This window comes from Tubulanus polymorphus, chromosome 3 (genome assembly GCF_964204645.1).
Source record: "Tubulanus polymorphus chromosome 3, tnTubPoly1.2, whole genome shotgun sequence".
Lineage (NCBI taxonomy): Eukaryota > Metazoa > Nemertea > Palaeonemertea > Tubulaniformes > Tubulanidae > Tubulanus > Tubulanus polymorphus.
This window is the reverse complement of record NC_134027.1, coordinates 12,538,426-12,559,491: the sequence shown is the minus strand read 5'-3', so window position 1 is coordinate 12,559,491 and position 21,066 is coordinate 12,538,426. Positions and strand designations below refer to the sequence as shown.

The window sequence follows — 21,066 nt, the reverse complement described above, 5'->3', positions numbered from 1 at the left end:
TAGCTTATGGCAAGACCACTTGAACACCTGTCATTCCCAAAAATACAAATGATCCTCTAAGAGGATCATGAAGAGTCTTAAGTGACCCAGGGAGGTGGGTGACCAAACAAACTGCGCCTTCCCGCTGCGCAAAAGTTCACGCAGTCGCAGGTTCATTCCGTTATAGTTCTATGTTTCAGCGTTCTGACATGACCCAGTTTAGGAAAAAATACACATGTAGCGACGCATGCGCACGCGACCAATTTCTGGACTTAAAGGATTTCCCCAACACTTCCTAATGCGCATGCGTTATAAACAGAGACTTGGAAAACTTTACGGTTTTTGCTATCAAACATGGCGATGCACAGTAGCGTTTTTCTTGCCGGCTGCGAAATTACGGCTTTTCTAGTCGGTTTGGCCGGCTGCATCTTATTGAAGATATCTAACACGCAACACGGTCCATATATGGATGAGATATTTCATATCAGACAAGCCTCTAAATACTGTGAAGGGGAATTTAGCGAGGTAAAATCTCGTCCAGATGATGTGTGGCAGCACCGGACGGTGTTGCGGGTATTGATGTTCCTCGCCGGGTCTGTGATGCGTTCAACGTGCTCTGACTTTAAAATTAAAATGGCGGCATTTTCAATCGGGGTCAGGGTTAGCTATAACACTACGCACTTGAGTATGGGCTTTGACAATGGAGAAATATTGCATAATTCACCAGCAAATGTTATTCCAATTTCCAAAAAAGTCATGATTGATAGTCATCCTCCATGTCCAATAATATCAGGACAGCTGAACACTGCCAAAGACAAAGTTGGTTCCCATGTATGTACTTTTATCCTGAAATATGAGACGCGCCCAAAATTTCAATCCTTGATGATTTCTAGAAAACATTGACACCGTTTTAGCACGTTAAAGATTATAGGTAGCAACAAAATTGAATTAACAAAGTACAACCACCAAATAGCGTGACACCAGCACTCTCTACCATAGTCAGTAACCTGTCTGTGGTTTAGTTTCATGATCGGATATTTTCACAAACCACAGTCAGGAATTGGAAGGTAATTTTTCAATGAAATCTTCGTGAGTATTTTGACTCATGAGTAATTTGCCTGGCATTTTCTGGTCTTCTCAGATATCCGTCTAATTTTTGTTGTAATCAATGCACAACAGATTCGTTGTTTGTTTGATACCTATAACACCTCAACTGACGATCTTAATCCATGTGCAAATCGGCCGTAAAGTGAGAGTAAATTTCCGTCAATTCAACGGGGGCCATTTTGAAAACTTGTGGAGGGTGCTGGCACCTGTGGACTGAGGCCAGGACAACAGCACAAACTAAAGAAACGAAACGACGAAATTGAAAAAATTAAGAAATCAACACTAATTCTCATTTTTCTTCATCCAGAATTTATCATTTCATTATTTATCATGGACAGCACGAAGATTTGAAATATATGTTGGAAAACCATCAAAAATAGAAATTGTCGTTTCGTCTTGGAAGATTTATATAAATCCTTGTAGGTCACCCTGTCTATCATGCCACATGTATGCAATACAGAGAAATGGCGGAATTTGTGGTGAAAATGATTAATTTCTCAAAATAAAGTTGATTAATCGCTCGAAACATACATAAAATTGAATTATTTCGAAAGGTACCTATGTTAGTGAATTAAGCCATTAATTGTCGACTGAAGTGTATAGAAAGTAGCCTATATTTTCGAAGTGTTTCTTTTTTCAACCGTGTTTTGGCCCTTGTCATCCTTAACGTTGGTATAAGCCCATCCGATTATAAAAAGCTTACCTCCAACGATTAGGTAACCAAGGGCGGATCTAGGATTTTCCATGGGGGGTGTCCAATGAGAAAAAAGGGCACTTTTTACGAAATACCACGTACTCCGAATACTTCTACACCATTTTAGGGGGTGCTTTCGGTCATTTCATGCGTTGAAAAAATATAGGTGGAAAACCTTGGTCAAAAAAATTTTGGGGTGACATTTTTGAGGGCACTTCAAAGTGAGTACAAGACGAGTTTGCCTACCTAAGTAGTAACGAAGTCCGGAAGTTCAGCTTGGTGGCTTATAGTTGTTGGAGCGCTGTAGGTCTACCACTAAGGTACATGTGCTTTACAGTGGAATCATGCATGCGCACTGGGGGTACGTCGGTATCGCCGATTGAACAGATCTGGACAGGGTCCGATCTAGGCGCTTTGTCTATCTGCCCTGGACAAGTATATTTCCATTAGGGCAAGTAGGTTATCATTATCACTTATTATGTCTACCGGGCTAGAGCATTCGTAAGTCTCAAAACTTTTTCCAATCTATACAGCGTATACGTGCCACTGTATCTTATAAATGAATGCTTCTCATTTTGTTTTAGATCTCGGGTCACAATAGTTAAGTATCTAGCCATTGTTCCCGAATAACTTCTGGGGCGAAAGTGGTTAATTTTCGTCCCTCATTTTGAGGGAAGAAGCTTTGAGCGTCATTTCAGCCCTTTAAAATGCCATAAACTGTCTCTTCTGTAATCCAATGGAAGTTCTGTTTTGGCATAGATTTATAATCCAAATTAGTGTTTGGTGATCGTTTTAATAACTCAAAACATTTGACATAGTCGCCTCAAAAAATAGTTGAATTGAAAAAACAAAAAAGTTTATGGTGGGATTAAGACTGGCATTAATGCTGATGCAGTTAATTAAAGTATAGTCTTTTGAGTTGGATGTTTATTAGCACTTTCATAGGCTACCTCTCCCCACATGGAATTGCAATCATCCAAATTTTTTCTTGCCACTAGGGGATTTGATTTTTGAATCATATACAATTTGTCTATTTATATTGGTGTCTATGCATATTTTGTAACGGCAATCAATTGGTACATGTAACTTGTAGCATGTTAGGACTTAAGTCCCAAGTGGGTTAAAAACAGATGGTGGCACCTTGCATACATTTGAACTTGTATTGTAAGCCATTGGGATCCACGGATTTTGAGTGCTCCTTGAATTCGGGGAATTTTTAGCCCACTTGGGACTTTAGTCCCAGCGGGCTATTGCGTTCACTTGTCGTCCGTCCGTAGATGGAATCCAGTTATTTTGGGAAGTTTTGAAGACGCTTCAATGTAATGTCTCTATATTTGGGTTACACATGTATCTACCCTAGACACATCTTCAGCCCAAAAACTGGCCCTGTCAGAATCAAGATGGCCAACTGGCAGCCATTGTTGGTCGCCAAAATCAGCACTTTTTACATATTTTTGAATTTTTTGAGGGAAATTTTGAAGACGCTTAGATCAATTACCTTGATCGTTTGTATACATTTGAATCCCCCAAGGGCCCATCAGCATAAGAAAAATTGGGTTGATCAGACTCAAGATGGCCGTCCTATGACCTTTTTAGTGCCCAAAAATGTCAAATTTGGCCCGAATTCTGAGTCCTGTAGCTTCCTACTGGTTTGCCATTTCTCATTACAATTTGTGATGGGTATTCTTTCGAAAGGGATGTTATATACCTGAGACAGGTATTTTTGATTGGCCAATTATTGCGCTATTGGCGGCCATCTTGGTGTCATCAGTACTCTATCATAGGTGGGAAAAACTTTTTCCATATTATATTGATACCTAAGCATAATTTGTTACCACAATCAATAAGAAAGTTGTAGCCCATAACATGTTCTATGATTTCGGTGAGTTTCAAGGTCATTGGTTTTTGTGTATGGCCACCAGGAGCGTTGAATAATACAATAACTTGGTATTTCTATATTATATTCGTTCCTATGCATATTTTGTTACCACAAATTGAAAAGTTGTAGCTCATGACATCATCTATGATTGTGGTGAGTTTTAAGGACATTAGTTATTCTATGTGGTCACCAGGGGGCGTTGAATAGTAGAATATCTTATTATTTCCTTATTAGATTGGTACCTAGGCATATTTTGTTACCATGATCAATTTCAAAGTTGTAGTTCATGACATGTTCTATGATTGTGGTGTGTATCAAGGTCATTGGGTTTTGCATGTGGTCACCAGGGTGCGTTGAATAGTAGAATAACTTGGTATTTCCATATTAAATTGGTAACGAGGCATATTTTGCTATCACAATCAATTAAAAAATCATAGCTGCTGACATATTCTATGATTGTGGTGAGTTTCAAGGTCTTTAGTTATTGTGTTGGTCAGGGGTGTTGAATATTGAAATTGTTAGATTGTTGAGCAATTGAAAGCACTTCCCAAGTGGACATGGTGTCCCTGGACCCCTAGTTTTACATTAACCCCTACTGCATTTTTGTATGGTCATTTCAGTGGGATCCTATGATTACAACTCTACCTGGACTTTACCTCGTATCAACTGGTATCTTCCAACTAGTCGCCCGGCTGACAGATTTCAAGATGGGAGAAATTTGCGTCACATTTTGGTTACGTTGTATCAACATCGGATTCTCGATGGGGAATTTTGTGCTCCTATTGCTTCTTATTTGGCACATTCATGGCAAGTCTAAGGTAAACAGCTGATTTAAAAGATAAATTTCATCAATTGGTCTACTCAAACACTTTTCCAAAATCAGAGTTTTTTAATTTTTAAGGAATTTGACAAGTGTCGCGGACTCCTGACAGCTACAGCGCTGACACTCTTACCGACATTGTATTTCTTTACGTTCCTGTACTATACGGATTCTGGATCGACATTTTTCGTTTTGCTGACAATTTTATTAGGTAGGCATCACAAACACAAACTCGCAGCAGTTTCAGGCATAGGTGCCATTTTGTTCCGACAGACGAACATTATATGGGTGTTCTTTACCGCTGGATTAGCCGTCGCGCATCTCATTATGGATCTGATCTTGCTGAAGAAAAAAGACATCAGTGATGTTACAATACAGAGCAGCGGTTTTCTAAAGATTGTTTTAGCAACTCTGTGGAATGAATTACGAAACTGGACTCCGGGGTTTCGTCTCTTGCTTAGAAACATTATAACACAGTGCTATGCGTATATTTTAGTTGGCATGGCTTTTGTTGTTTTCGTAATAATGAATAATGGAATAGTCGTTGGTGCTCGGACTGCTCATCAAGCTTGCTTACACATACCGCAGATTTTCTATTTTCTCGGTTTTACGCTTGCGTTTTCTTTCATGCATTTAATATCTATTCATAAAATCATCGCCTGTCTTCTGTGGATCTGGAGACATAAACTGACTACTGTACTGCTTGTCATTTTTGCCGCTGTGTGTGTTTGGAAATTAACGTACGCGCATCCTTACTTACTCGCGGACAATCGCCACTACACATTTTACGTTTGGTCGCGAATTTATCGCCGTCACGATTTAGTAAAATTTGCTTTGATTCCTGTTTATGTCTATGCGGCGTGGAGTGTTTGCTATGAACTACGCTTCAAAAACATCATCTGGAAGATGTTATTCGCGGTGTGTACGTGTATTTGTCTAGTTCCTCAACAGTTGATGGAGTTTCGCTATTTTATCATTCCATATCTAATTCTTCGACTTAATATGAACATCGCTGCTTATTGGAAAATTATTCTTGAACTCATAGTTTATGGTGCAGTCAACGCTCTAACGATATACATTTTTGTTGAGAGGCCTTTTTTGTGGCCTGATAGTGAAAATAAGCAACGTTTTATGTGGTGAACGGAATAAATTCTATAAATTATTTTCGATTAAAAAGTCAATTTCTTTGTCAAATTAAGTGGATTTTACGCTTCATGGTTTGTTTAGTCATTTGTATGAGTCACTGGATTAGCGAGATGTGTTCTGTTATAATTCTGAAGTCAAACCAGAATCCGGATCGGCTTAATCCAGTTTTTGGTCTACTCCGGACATGATTTGATGTCCAATTGTTCAATATACAAGAAAACTTCTTGTGAATCTAATGAATTTTGTTAGTCCCAAATGATCTGAATTGAGTGGATACTACTGTAATTAAGCTTTTCAGCTTTTTCACATAAAACCCTATTGCGTTCCTCCAAATTATTATTATAGTAAACCTTGCCTCAATTGGATCTTTACGGTCCAAGAAAAAGTCTGAAATGTTAGATTTCCAGCCTTTTTCTGAACTACAACTTGAGAATTAATTTCGGTAAATGGAAAAATTGAATCAACATCTACAAGAAATTATTTAAAAATTGAATTCTTTATTTTTCTATTTAATACACTAACCGCAACTAAAATAATGACTATTGACATATATCGCTGATTTCAAGCTAGGAATAGTCTTATAGGCCACCAGTCTATGTATTAAGCCAATCAGATACGTTGTTTTTCACCGGTAGATTCGCTATGCATCAGATTGGCTAGAAACATAGACTGGTGGCTGCTTGGCAGCAACCCGTCTGCCCAAGAAATCTTGGGTAATGTAATAGTTGTAAACCAATCAAGGGTTTTTAGCCTGGGTTTCTGTTGGCTTGACCTTGGCGGCAAGCAATCGAACCCATGGGGGGCAAGCGAGGATGAGCTCAACTGTGCATCGGTAAAAATGGTCTAGATATTGAACAAGGTCTAGAGCAGCTTAATCAATAAAGAGGACCAACAATTCTTTTACGGATTAATTTGTCTCAGTTGATTTCGTTGTCATGTCTCAAACGGCAGCTGGTCAATTATCAATAAACACATTTAATGGAGCAATCCTTATTTCCTGTTTTTGGTTAGACATTGGAAAAAACAGTAGTAGCATTTCGATACATGTATTTCATAATTAAAATCACAGTTGATGAATAATTATTCATAAAGCTTCAGGAACGCATTTTCTTATGTTAGTATTTTAGTTTCATTTTAACGTGTGAATAATTTTATGTCTAGTAAGCTTTACCATATGAAAAACAAAACGTGAACTATTTACTTATTTCCAGCACCATGTTTTATTTGAGAAAATATATAAATGCATTTTAAAACAAGAGTGACATTTAACATAGCTGTACAGAGTATCCCGGAAAAATGTCACCAATTCAATAATGTATCTCTTATCAATAAACAAAGTTATGTAATTCAAAAACTTTCCTCTAGAATGGAGCCATAGGATGTTTATTTTTAATGTTAATCTATCATGGAAAATTGCTTATGCTTTAAATGCCACAGTACCGATCCTCCAAAAAGTGACGAATTGGTCATTTTACCAACTTGCACTTGAATTATGAATTGAGTCGGCGATTAAAACAAACCATACGTTAAACCCAAAACCTAAACCAATCGTTTTTTCATCTTCAAAGCTTATCAACAAAACATTCTGACATGATCATCAACTTTGCTTTCAAAAACCCTCAAATAGCGACCGGCACATTAGAGGTTGCAATGAAATAGACTAAAAGTAATCGCAAAGGACAGGATCATTGTTTTGCAGGATCTGCCAAAAACTGTGCAATATTTACCAGTAAGTTCTTAAGAATAAAATCCTTACGGTTTTGGGTTTAACATATGATCTTTTCAATCGGTGACTCAATTCATAATTCAAGCGCAAGTTGGTAAAATGAGCAACACTTTGGATTGCTTGACCTGAGTCCTTTATGCATCAACGATTTTCCCTGAAAGTTAAACTTTATGAAGTAAACATTCCATGGCTTTATTCTAGAACAAATTAATCAAATTACATAATTCTATCGGTGACTTTTTTCTCGGGCCACCCTGTACAAATAGATACAGTTGTATATATAAAAATACTCCTTGGCATTTAATTTGAACGTTGCAATAACTGCAGATAAAATCTAACTTTATCACTAACCAATAATATATCAATAATATATCATGATATATAATCATACATGAATAGTATTGCATATTTTTAGCCCTAGCAGGCTTTTCCATTCACTTTTCCTTGGACATTAATTCTGGAAGTTTTGAAGACCTTCGATCTTATTCACCGAAACCAACACTTTTTGCACATTTTTTGCAAGTTTTCAAAGAAAATTTTGAAGATGATCAATCATCCTGATGTTTAACATGTATACATGCATCCCCTTAGGGCCCATGATTGTAAGAACTAGGGGTCCAGGGACACCATGCCCACTTGAAATAAAACGTGTCATGAGCTAAAATTTTGCATTTGATTGTGGTAACAAAATATGCCTAGAAGGAAACGTTGAGTCATTCCGCTATTCAACACCCCCTTGTGACCATATACAAATAAGAATGACCTTCAAACTCACCACATTATAAAAATTGTCATTAGTTACAATTTTGCAATTGATCGTGGTACGTAAAATATGCCTACGTACGAATAAAATACGGAAATACTAGAAGATATTCTGCTATTCAACACCCCTGGTGACCATATACAAAAACCAAAGACCCTAAAACTAGCAGGATATTAACTTCTAAGTCCTACATTCTGCAATATTGCTAAATATTCAACTTATATATGAATATATTTATACATGTGTATACATGTATTTCTCTGGACGTATCGGCCCCACTCCGCGCGGCTGCGCCACCGCGCGGGATTTACGCGAAGTAGCAAACACAAACATGGCCACTCTCAATTTTCAATGATAGAAATCATGTGTGCATTTCAATTATTTCGGCTGTTAGGGTTTTAAGGCACAATATAAGTTAATGATGTGATATGGCGATGTTAATTAATGATAATTCCGCAGTGAAGCTAGTCACGAACGGTGCCGATTGAGTGTACAGCTGCCAAAAACACTGAAATGTGCGTAGTTGCGTAACTATTTGCAGTGAATTGCAGACGAAACATGAAGCCTTAACGGCCGTTTAAAAAAAAATTATACCAATCACAATTGTAAAATAAAAATGAGATAGAACCTAAGTTAAAATTCTGGCCATTTCTAAAATGTTATTACTAATTTTTAGTCAGTGCGGAACGTTTAGTTTACCAACAATAATGAGGGGTGGTAGGTAGTCATGCAATTCAAGTCATCATTTATTACACGTTACTTCCGTGTTGTTGAAAATCTCACGAGTCCTGGACCAAACCCCATTGAACAATGTGATCTGTGTGCTGGCCACAAATGCACACAGATCACACTACACTACCCATTACACACTCCAGTACCCACAGCTTTCATATATCCATCCAAATATTTAGAGTGTCTTTCTTCCTGGATCATGTCATGCTCTATGATAGTGAGTTTCAAGTTCAATGACTGCTGTTTTTGTTCACCAGCGGGGGAATTCAATATTCAATCGGATTTTCATGCATTTCACTAAGTGGGCAAGGTATCCCTTGACCCCAATTTTAAGATGAAAATGGCCACCAAGTGGCCTGATCTTAGCTCTGATCGGCCAAATTATTGGTATTGCTTTCGATAACACATCTATCAAGATATATCAAGAACTTCCCATAAAAACTAACTGCACAGGTGGACAAATGGATGATACTGAAAACTGAAACCTTCATTATCAATTTGAGATATAGAATATTCCATCTATGGACAAACAAATCATCCATGAAGAAAAGTGAAAACAACAGCCCTCTGAGATTAATGCACCAAGTTCGATTAGCTTATAATTCAGTGACACTATCTTCTAAATGAATTTTCACTCAGACAGAGCATTGATTTTGGTTTCAGAGACATTAATCAGTTTCGTTGATTCAGTCATTTTCAAAGGTTTGAAAATTTCGTCACTCGTTGCATCAGAAATGTCATACGATGAATTGGAATCGTCGCTATCATCATCGATCAAGATTTGACGCGGTTCTACAATTGCCTTACGGAATTTACGATAGTTTAATGTGTTTCTGGATGGAATTTCACAGCGATAGAACATACACAGCATAGATATATTCAATATGATACTAACAGCAGCCATTATACTGATCACAACAAGGGCAATTACCCACAACCTAAAATAGAAATGAAGACAAAACCGTTATGATTGTTATTTATGTTTAATGCTAAAATAAGGTTAAAAGTTATATTATATGTAATATGTGAAAGTTAAATGACAATAACTATCAGAAGCTTGAATGGAACTTCCTTAATTAAACTGGTCAAGGATGCAGTATCAAAGAATTACGGTAGGTAAAATATTCGAAAAAATTAAGGACAACAAACTCCAAAAGACCACCATAATCTGCACTGCCCTTAACAAATATATTTTTTAAAGAAGTCTGAGTACTTTTAATTTGATTCATAGAAAATCTGTAGGTAACATCTACCTATATTGTTCCGAGTGGTCTTTGACTAGATTCTTTGATTTAATGATTCTATCAGCAAGGCATTGTCCAGCTAAAAAATCACAATAATTCATAAAGAAAACAGGTGAATCTCCAGTCTCAGTCTAACTGCAGATGAAACAGCAGATAACTTGATGTACTGAACAGTATTAAAGTAAGCAATTGCAGCAAGTAAGCTTATATCAATGAAATTACAGTACTTACTCTGCTGTAAGTTATGGTCAATGGAAGACTGATTATAGTTGAAACAGGCACCCGTGAATGGATTACAAGTACAGGAAGAATGACAATAGCACAATCCACGACACCGGTATCCATATGTACCATATGGACAAACTAAAAATTCATAACACAACAGTTAAAAAACCATTCCAAAAATCATAGTGGACAAGTTAGAAATTATGGTATGAAATGAATGATATCTGCAGTTCATAGAACTTAGACATGTAGGATGACACCAATTTCATGATCTCTAAAATTTTGTTCACACTAAAATTGAATACTGCTTACTGCGATCGCAGGCAAATCCTGTATAACCACGAAGACAATCGCAGAATCCATTCACAGGATTACAAATTCCACCATTTTTGCAGTGACATATCATCTTACAGTCACTTCCATAGTAACCCTTTGGACACATCTTATTGCAATATTTTCCAGCGAATCCCGGACTACAAATGCACCCATCTACATGTATGTAATACAATCAAAGATAAAAAGAATTAATGTACATAGAAAATTTTAATAACATTCCTCGTTTTAGTTATTTCTGCAAAGTACATTGAACAATCTTATATATCGTATAATTGTTTGAGTGCTGGGTTTGTTTTACACTACTCCTGTGTTATTACGGCATCTAAACCCTTGAAATTCACCCAGAGTGTGGTTTGCGTATAAATCAGTACCAAAGGGTGGTTTTGTGTGCAAGGAAACACAAAACTAACCATAAATTTGGTAAAATAAGATGCGCTCACCACCTTATGAGTTTACATTAAGATGAGATAATCGCTGCAATCCATTTTTCATTTCCCTCGAAATACATTTTGAAATCTGTGTGGTCAGTGGTGGATTTAGACCATGTCAGCCGACATGGTCAGCATTTTCAAATGTACTCTTCAATGTTTCTTTTCAAATTAGTTAATTTGCCTTCATAACCATTCCCCTGGTGTGATGAAACAAAAACTAACTGATTTCAAGAGTATAAACTGCATGTAATCAGAAATAAATAATTGGTGGCAAGTACTATAAACTACAATTGCAATTGAAGTAATATATCAATGCAAACTGTGTAACAATTCAGATGCTCTCTAGCAACTTTGAGTGGTAAAGAAAAGTGGTGGAGGCACATGTACAAAGACAAATCCTTACAGCTGTCTTTGGCAATCTGTGGGCCGCTCATTCAAGATTAAGTCTGGCGCGCACAAGGCAATTCTTAGTCGCCGGTTGCTGCGATCATTACTGCGAGCGATTCTCAAGCATTTTTCAATTTTCCCAAATGGAAATCAGGCCTTCATAAAAACGGACAGATACCATCATGCGGAAGTCAACATTTTAGTGATGGTTGATAAATTTGATTTTCAAGGTGCAATGCTGAAGAAAATTGCCTTTGGCAAATGCAATACGTGAAAAGTAAATGAATTTCTCAAATATTTCCCTAATTTGAGGAAAATTTCTCAAATTCTGAAATATTTCCTAAGTGGGAATTATTATTTCAAAATTCCCAAGTTTTTCCCAATATCTCTGTTCTGAGGGAACCATGTAGTATTGTTGTTGACATAAACTTAGAATAGTTGTATGTATTGAACTGAAATTTGTTAGCTGTAGCCCAGAGGTTTATCGTGTATGCTTTTCTATCACAACATTGCAGGTTCGATTCCTACTTTGTTTTCTATTTCTTTTTTATCTGATCATATCATATTACTGGTGCGTTTTAAAAAATGTGATTTTCACCGCATGAAGTACCCATATAAAATTCATCTGAACTTGAAACACGCCCAAATGTTAATGAGACTTGTATTGAATAATGATACATACATACCTTCTGTACAATTTCCATGGTTTGAACAGTTCTTATGACATTTTAATACATTACACGAATGTCCCGACCAGAATTTGTGACAAGTACACTGTCCATTTATACAGACACCATGGTTACTGCAGTTTGATGGACAATCAGGACTGTGAGCGCACACAATTGTGGAGATTTTTCGTTCGCATAAAAATTGCCTTTGAGCAGGATCACTGGAAGATAAGTCTATTAATGGTATATCAGGGTTCAGTGAAAGAACATTCTTATTTAGTCAAGACAAGTTAGAAGCTGAGAATATCAATAGACTCCACATATAGCAGTACCGGTATATTCAGTAATCTACTGAATCCTACTGGTAGAATACTACAAACATTTTCTGCCCCTACAGTTGGTCAATGTTAGAAAATCTGAAAATCTATTATACTGGTATATGACTATACGACTAATATTTTACCAGTTCCAGCCCTATCGCTATTGGCAGGGTCTACTGTATATTTTTCAGAATGAAATTCGAAGTATCCATGAACTTCATATTTACCAGACATCTGATGGATAGTTTACGACTGTGTCATTAATAACCATTGTAGAGGATCCACCTCCATCTAAATTGATGGCATTTACGGCTCCAAAGCCAATCAAAAGTTTGGCAAAATCATACAAATTTATGCTGAAAATGAATCCAAATAAATGCATTCTTCACAGAGACTCTGGAGCAGTATCTTAAGCACTTCTTGATTTACCCCGCTTGATCTGTTTTTCCATCCACGTGAACCATGAGTATCCGGCCTAATTTATCATGACCAATAGCTGTACGTGCTGAGATTACATTTACAAACCGAGAAAGTGTTCCTGAAATGAATGAATAAGGACTAAACATGGGCTTGCTGACACTGTGAGGGACTATAATCAGCTTTAAAGAGGTGGCTGGCTCGTTACTGGACTAAGTACTGATGTGTCTTTGGTCTAGTACAATTTGTCAAGAAAATTGGAAGTTTCAGACAGTGGGGATAATGAACGGTAAAGCCACAGACTGGAGAGTAATGGCTTAAATTTTCATAATCCAGTTATATTTTTAGTAACACAGACATATGTCGGGAAAAAATACTTTTGATTTGTAGTAGTTAGGGTTGTCGATTAATCGAAATCATTTGGATCATACTAAGGCAGGTTGGATTTGCTTATAAATTTCTCTATTGCACAACAATAACTTCCTTATCGCACTGAGGGTTAAGCTCTCCTTGGAGTAAATTATCTTCACATGTCTTGCAGGTGCATTGGAAGCAATTTTTGATTGCCGATTTTTGACAGGGTCTAATATTGCCGCGGCAAATTTATTACAATTTCGTCAAAAACATAGTATAGAAAGAAAAGGAAATGTCATTCAGGAAATTATTGCTTTGGCTCTCGTCGCTGCAGTCACTACAATTCCTGCACCATTGACTTGGCAAGGTAATTACTCAAATTCCTAATTTCATTACATGTGCGCTGTGGTAGGACAGGATGGTCGGCCAGAGAAAAGAACATTCAGCAGTTCCGACAGCAGGAGTGCCTCATGTTTTGATGTTAACCATCTACTGGGGCAGTAAAATTGCAAAAACAGTCAGATTTTTTCAAATTTGACAAAAAAGCTACAGATTTACTAATTGAATGAAAGGGAGCTTGCTTACATAACTGCATAAAATCTTTGAAAGTGTAAGCAACCTACAAAGCCGGTAACTTAAGTTGTTGTGTTCATATGTTTCCTAACTAAAAAGTCAAGCTGATGATAGCAATAGTGCCCTCGCAAAAAAGCCCACGAAAAATGCTTCATACGCTTCATTGAGATGAGAACATAAGTACACTTCAGTTTAGAAGCCATTCAAAAAGCATGCACACAGTATTCTGTTATTCTAATACACAACATACTGGTACAGACATACGTTGGAGGAAATGGCAAAACTTTTCATGGCACTAAACTTACATCTGGGACTCTGTATTTGAGGCATCGATTAATCAAGGTAAAGCAACCTTGAATGCATTTATTTAATACATGTGGCCATGAAGCCATATTCACAGTAGAGGCACGTCCCACGATGGGCAGATTACTACATCGATATTCTAACATTTCAAGTCCGAGGCCTGAAATTCTACTTGCTGGGGAATGTATTATTGATCGAGAAACGACGGTTTGGAATATGATTTTCTAAAATTGGTCAGTGTAAAATCTCCAAGGACTCCACAGACTAACAGTCTTTGAAATCAATTTTTCAATCTTACCCGTTTCTTCAGTATCAGAACATTCAGCTTTAAGACTAGCATCAACATATGATTCTCCTTTTCTTACCAGCCAAATGACTCCACCAACCAAATTAGAAAAATCATAATCTAGAAGATCATTTTCAGACAAATACCTGAAAAGCAACATTATTCATGGAGTGAAGAGGTCGGATTCCTCAGTTTTCATAATTCAGTCCATGAATTTTTGGAAACTTACCCAAAGAATAATGAATTATTTCTTGTGATACCAAAATGCGCATTTTGAATACCATGACTATCCCTGACTAGACAGCCTGCTGATATCACATTACCTAAAATGCAACACAAAAATTTAATTTTTCATTTTATCCCTCAACCGGCCAAGCACCACTGAATCATTAGCAATTTACAATGGTCTCTTTTTAGTATTGATCAGGCCAAGAAAACCCATTGCATTGATCAAGAAACACTTATGCCACCCAAGATAAGGCCTTTTTTTAAATCGCTTGCAGCATCACCCGTGCTGAAAATCAGTCGAACTTTTAAAAAAATTAAAAAATATTTCTATTTTTCCCGCCCGCCGTTCTGCAATGACCGCTAAAGTACTGAAAAAAAATAAAATTTTACGTTTTTCCGTCCTCCCATCGAGTCTTCAACATTCCCGATGTTTGCCATTGACGTTTCTCTCAGTACATAGGATTTCGGCAAGCGAAAATGTAGACTGGTTGTCTGTCCTATTCAGCGCCACCTGCATTCGCAGTCTAACTTAAGGTAGAGACAGGCAACCAGTCTAAATGGCGGAGGCACCTTTCCAACTCATTTGTCGGAAAGGAACAAAAGAGCTTGACAGACGACTGTCAAGGCTGTCACTTGATCTCAGGGTGTCTGATGTGGTATCGATGGTTAATAAAAGATGGAAAGAGGCAGAGAAATTATACAAGACTGTGCAACCAATTTGCATTAGGCCTACCTGCCTTGATGCTGGACTGTGAGTGGTTGGTAGGGCAAAAAATAGGCAGGCTATATTTTTGCCAATGCGGTATTATTCCTGTTAACGCTATTTTGCCAATGGCGTGTTCTGATTGGCTAATTGGTTCCGCGCATGTGCACTGAGGTGCGCGACTTAGAAAATTCAAGGAAAGTGTGGAAAATATGGAGTTAGAGAAAATAGCAGCATAGAGCGGGATTCGAACCTGGACCAGCAGGTTGCTGGTCTAACGTCCTTCCACTAGACCACCGGATCACTCAAAACCACCCATATGTTTTCACTAGATATAGCCTCACCTTACCCTAACCCTATCCCTAGGGGCAAAAACGGACCCTAAACCTCACCCTAACCCTAACCCTCTGGACCCTAACCCTATCGAAACCCTAACCCTTAACCCAATATAATGATTTTATTGTCATATTTTATTACTATATCATCATATATAGCCATTGGAAAAATAGTGTTTACTAAAATAATGCCGCATTGGCAAAATATCCACTTCCCAAAAATAAGGAAATCAATAACATTGTGTTCTGTTCTGAAATAAAGAAATATGCGATTTTACAATTTTATAGTTTTTCTTTTATTCCTCCAGCATATCCCGTAATAGCAGGCAATAAAAGGGAAAATTTTTAATTTTTTGTTTGTTTTTCTTTCCTTCACTCTTTCAGATTATGCGATGAAACTCCTGTTTGAAAGGAAAAAAAAATTATTTTTTCATTTTTTCCCTCCACCCTTCCATTTTTTGGGTGATAAAATCTGTGCTGCAAGCAATTAAAGAAAAGGCCTTAGAACCATGAACCCTGGAAGGTAAGACCTGTGACAGATGGCTTCAACTACAACGCATTCCAAAATTAAGAAAATGTTTTGTGTTTACTGTATGGAGTTTATGTATTAAACACATCTCTGCTGAATAAATAGTTATATACACACTTTGAATTCTTACCGACTGTAATTTAGAGGGATGGCACAAACTAAACAGTTGCAACTTACTCAAAATTAAGAATCAAGAATCTACCGGCTAGGCCCCAGTTTCATATAGCCGCATTCACACGACAACTAGTTAGACCGGTCTAAATGGATCCGTTCCTGGTCCGGTCCAAATTTAGACTGGACCAAATTTTGGTGAGCGTTCACACGGCGTTTTGACACGCGGTGATAAAATCGCTTGTCACTGGGCCCACAAGATGTCGCCATCTGCTAAATAATCAATTGCGCCTAGATGAAGTCTTGCTTCCAGATTCGAAGTAGAGCAAGACATTCTTCATGTGACAAATTCGATCCTCTGTCAGGTTTAGACATTTTTTGTGAATTCGATTTTGTTCCATCACGCTGAAACTCGAAGTATCGTTTTAACACGGTTCAAAGCACGGCAGTAAACCGGATGATGATTGCGATATACGTATACGAATAAGCTCTAAATCTTTCCATAGAATAGGGAGGAAAAACAGTACTTAAAAATAATTACATAAACATTTAAAACTTAATAAACTGGACTCACACTCTACCGCAGAGGTCGCGACATCTACCGCAGAGATTCAGAATCACGATTTAGACCGGACCTGGTACCAGTTTCTGTCCACACACACATATTGAGACCGGTCCAAAATTTGGTCCGGACCTGGTTCGCTCTTTTAGACTGAACCAAATTAGACCGGTCTAAACTAGACCGGTCTAATTTGGAACGGTATTTTTGCCCGCATGAATTTGGCCCGGTCTAAATTTCGTCGTGTGAACGCGCCTATAGATGCTTGATTCTTAATTTCCACAGCCTGTACATTAATGTGATCATTTCCGTAAACATATAGTATCGCTTTTATGTATATATTCACATAAATGCAACCAACCTGCATAGGAATTAATTAATGGACCATGTGTTTGAAAAATCAACATTTTCCTACATAGTTTGCACATTTTTCCATGAATAAACCTGTCAAGAGACCAATGGTGAAGCATAGGGCCTATACAGACAATTATTCATTCAGTAGAGGAAAATATCACAATTTCAAAAACATCCAGCAAATGAGTACTGATATACACTATTGGTAAAGAGCATAATTTTGACCTATGTGTTTAATATTGGTAGGTCTAATCTAAGAGCCCAAGTTGAATTTCAAAATATGGTAGAAGATAACAAATTTAAGTACATGAAAAACAAAGAATTTTGGTGATTATCGTAGGTTTTGTTTGATTTCGAGCATTCTGCTGAAAACTGATGCTAATTCTCATATATTATGTTGAAGTTTATACCAATAATTATCCACATTCCTCAAGAATGAAAACATTTGACATTCTATTTTGACTAGACTATTTTGACAATAGACTATCAAACCCTTCAAGAGTCAGGACGGTTTCCTAGTTGTGTGTTGATATAGACTCTTAAAAGTTATTTAAGTGGAAAGATTAGCTTATTTTGAACAGAAATGGTACTTCAAGTTTTTTTTTATTAGGATATAAACTAAGGCAGGGTCCCTACAGATCATTCATTTCAGAATCCAAGGACTTACAAGCAATTTTCAAGGTGAAAATTTCAAATTGTAAGGAGCGTATGCGCCAAATATGTCGGAATAGGCCCGAGCCAAATTTTTTTAGCACGGGTCAAATTGCCTTCGAATTGCAACTACCGGTAGTTGCGGAAACGACCCACTTCGCTTCGTTTGAACATTGTTTAGTATTGAGTGAGTGAGTCTAATTAAGCACAGGCCAAATATGACGGGTCTGGTCAGGGCCAATTTGGTCCGAACCAAATCATCGAAATTGCAGCTTGACTCCTCCTGGGTACTGTTTACCTCAGTAAACTATTTAAAGGGCAAATGCCATTAAAATAGAATATTGTGTAAAATTCATTTTCAAATGTGATGTATTCACAAATATCAAATATGGAACTGGTTTGAATTTCAATATTCAACGTCCCGTGGTGAACACATCGATGACCTTGAAATATATGCATGAAATATATCAACCCAGTCCTATCTCAAAACGAATTGATTTTAGCAATCTTTATAACAAACATTATAAAGAAATCCAAATGCAATAGCCGGTGTCCAGCATGATTGAACCAATTTTTGAACTGCACATACGTTAAGAGTATAATACATCAATATGATACATCTTATCACATAAAAAAAGTGTTGAAAACTATTAAAAATGAACGCTATCCCCCAAATATCAGGTTTCAGATAGATACAGAAATTTAAAAGGTGGACCGATGATCCCTCCTGCTTACATCATGTATGATACTTACCCAGACATGAACCATCATGAGTGTTAAACAGTCCGGCATTCGTTGAACATATACAAGATTTTAATTTGGCCGTATTTTTTACAGTTTCCAGAACTTTATTTTTGCAGCCCCCATTGCCTCCTGGCTCCAGCACAGTTACAGTATTCGTCGGATCTTGAATAATGTTAAAATGCCCGTATACTGTCCTTTGGTTGTAAAACGGTCCAGTGTCTTTACGGAAATTATACGTTTTGACTATCGGAAGTCTATTGTTGACATATGTAGAATTGAAGGTTTGAGCTGGATAAAGCTCATGCGTAACATTTTTATACTTCACATGTTGACAGTCTCGGACGTATCTATTGGAATGTTTAGGACGATTGTGCTCGTGCAAATAAGGCAATAGAATATCCTGCAGTTCAATGCTGAAAAAGAAAAGAAATTGCTAGAATGTAATGATAAAGAATGCCGGTAGGTAGGCCTACTGTATCTCAAAATGGGAGGTGTCATCTCTCACGATGCTAATTAAAATAGCGCAGTGCCAATCTATTTCCAATATATCTTCTTTGTGTTTTTATGTGAAATAAAGAATATATTATACGTATTGTTTCATCCTGCTATCAAATTAGGCCTTGCTGCTGTACTTGGGTTTTCAGCCCCGTAAGTTGGGACAGTCGTGTGATATTCTGATGTGCTTTTCAGGATGCCAGGAAGTTTAAAACTTTGCAAGGAAAAGGTATGTTAATCTATTTGCAGTTCATATTTAGCGCCATTCTCGCGAGATTATCAACAACCCGGAAGTAAAATCCAAGCCCGGCTAGCACACTCACTGACTGACTGCCTACGCTACACACCCCCTGTCCCTAAAACCGATCGTTTTTACAGTATCTACAACTCTGATACGAGCTCCTGTGATGTCATATTACAAAAACAATACATGATTCGTATATTTATTACCTGGATCCTATAATAAATGAAAAAACGTCAAAAACTACGACAATAAAAAGAAATTGACCACAAGCACTATCGCCAGTGGCAGCAGCCATCTTTCAGTCATGTGACCAATCAGTGCGGTAGGAATAAAACATGGATCTGGCAACGTGTAAAACACGGAATGAGTTGACCGTAACACGAATGTATGCGTGTATGCCAGGCGCAGACTTCGCCAAACGCCAAATACGCATCGATATCTAAAAGTTTATCCACATATTACGCATGTAAATAGGCCTAAGGCGAATTTATCTTGTCAAATCAGATTTGATTTTCCTAGTCATAATTTGCTAGTCACGGACGTCTAATCAAATAAGACTTGCACAGCAGGAGTGAACTGGACGACTTTCGAATGCCCATCTGAGAAGCACTGAAACTAACTACAGGCAATTTTATACACACAAAAAGAGGCCACCAAAAATTGATTAGCGATCAAGAAACACTTTCCGGCACACTCAGTGCATGATGCATTGTTCGTAAACCCTTGGGAAGGTTGTGAATTTGACTGAAAAAAGAATTAAAGAAAAAAAGGTTAAGATATGAAAGAAATTAATTTTCTTACTTGGAAATAATTCGATCACAAATTGAACAAATTTTAGGAATTATAGGGTAATTTTTTGTAACAAACAAATGATCGAAAAACAAAAAATGGGTTAATAAGACTTCCTCCTCTTCTTCGGGCCTAGGCTCTTGCGCAAGTCACAACATGTAAATGTAAATCTTTGCATCATGGTTTCACAAAGAGGTTTCCTTGATTCATATACTTGATCTAAATCGAAAGAGTTAATCTTTTTAGCAGATTAGTTAGGAGAACTATACCTGGTAAAGCCACCGGGTAGCTCAAACGACCAATTGTATGATTATTTAGTTAATAATTCTATCAAGATTTTTTTCTCGTAGGAAAGTATATGAAATTAAATCTATTATATAAGAAACGCGCGTGGCCGCCGGTTGAGTCAAGCGCAAAGCGCACGTGAGTGGTTGACCGTCGATTTTTTGCATGGGCGTATTACGCTGTTTTCATGGCAATTTTCTAAATTCTAAGATTGTTTGAGGATTGTGATAAACAAACTCGACCTCGACCTTGACAACAAATCGCCAGGGGCCAGTTGGTCTTAAGTTGTTAGATTGGCTATAGAACTTAGTTGGTCTTAGACTGGTCTTAAAGGGCACATGCCCACTAAATAGAATATCATATAAAAGTTATTCTTTAAAGTAATATGTTCACAAATTATAAATATGCTACTGATTTCAATTTTAGTTTTGCCTTCTCTGAAAGATAAGACTTTCAAATCGGCAATTTCAGCACGTGCTCACTGTTATTGTTTATGTGTGCAGGTGCGTGTTTCTGACGTCATCTTTGTTGAACGCTAACTGTTTCCAGTCATAATAGAACGATGACCACACTCAAACGTGGTGAACGGATAATAAGATAAAATCCCACTATTTACAGATTAAAAGAATTTAAAAAACAAGAATTTATT

General features: G+C 37.2%; 2 protein-coding genes across 2 annotated transcripts; one reads left to right on the top strand and one right to left on the bottom strand.

Moving 5' to 3' along the window:
• Positions 1-305: 305 nt before the first annotated feature.
• On the top strand, positions 306-5,620 carry LOC141901701 (dol-P-Glc:Glc(2)Man(9)GlcNAc(2)-PP-Dol alpha-1,2-glucosyltransferase-like). Its single transcript, XM_074789120.1, has 3 exons — positions 306-504; positions 4,280-4,477; positions 4,561-5,620. Exons 1-3 carry the CDS (start codon positions 334-336, stop codon positions 5,617-5,619), a joined length of 1,428 nt encoding a protein of 475 aa, XP_074645221.1. The 5' UTR covers positions 306-333; the 3' UTR covers position 5,620.
• A 1,124-nt stretch (positions 5,621-6,744) lies between these two features.
• Positions 6,745-19,638, bottom strand: LOC141902324 (N-acetylglucosamine-1-phosphodiester alpha-N-acetylglucosaminidase-like). The gene is made up of 11 exons (XM_074789992.1): positions 19,550-19,638; positions 18,614-19,017; positions 14,620-14,713; positions 14,403-14,536; positions 12,887-12,995; positions 12,685-12,813; positions 12,156-12,358; positions 10,628-10,804; positions 10,322-10,453; positions 10,100-10,169; positions 6,745-9,784 (listed from the first exon to the last, which is right to left on the bottom strand). The coding sequence occupies exons 1-11, from the start codon at positions 19,636-19,638 to the stop codon at positions 9,478-9,480; spliced, it is 1,848 nt and encodes a 615-aa protein (XP_074646093.1). The 3' UTR covers positions 6,745-9,477.
• Between the last annotated feature and the right edge of the window lie 1,428 nt (positions 19,639-21,066).

Coding starts and splice junctions, on each gene's coding strand:
- LOC141902324 (XM_074789992.1), bottom strand. CDS start 19,638: ATGGCTGCTGCCACTGGCGATAGTGCTTGTGGTCAATTTCTTTTTATT. Junction 12,814..12,886: donor GGAAAAACAGATCAAGCGGG/GTAAATCAAGAA, acceptor ATTCATTTTCAG/CATAAATTTGTATGATTTTG. Junction 9,785..10,099: donor GACCACTCGGAACAATATAG/GTAGATGTTACC, acceptor TTTCTATTTTAG/GTTGTGGGTAATTGCCCTTG.
- LOC141901701 (XM_074789120.1), top strand. CDS start 334: ATGGCGATGCACAGTAGCGTTTTTCTTGCCGGCTGCGAAATTACGGCT. Junction 505..4,279: donor GTGAAGGGGAATTTAGCGAG/GTAAAATCTCGT, acceptor TGGTCATTTCAG/TGGGATCCTATGATTACAAC. Junction 4,478..4,560: donor ACATTCATGGCAAGTCTAAG/GTAAACAGCTGA, acceptor TTAATTTTTAAG/GAATTTGACAAGTGTCGCGG.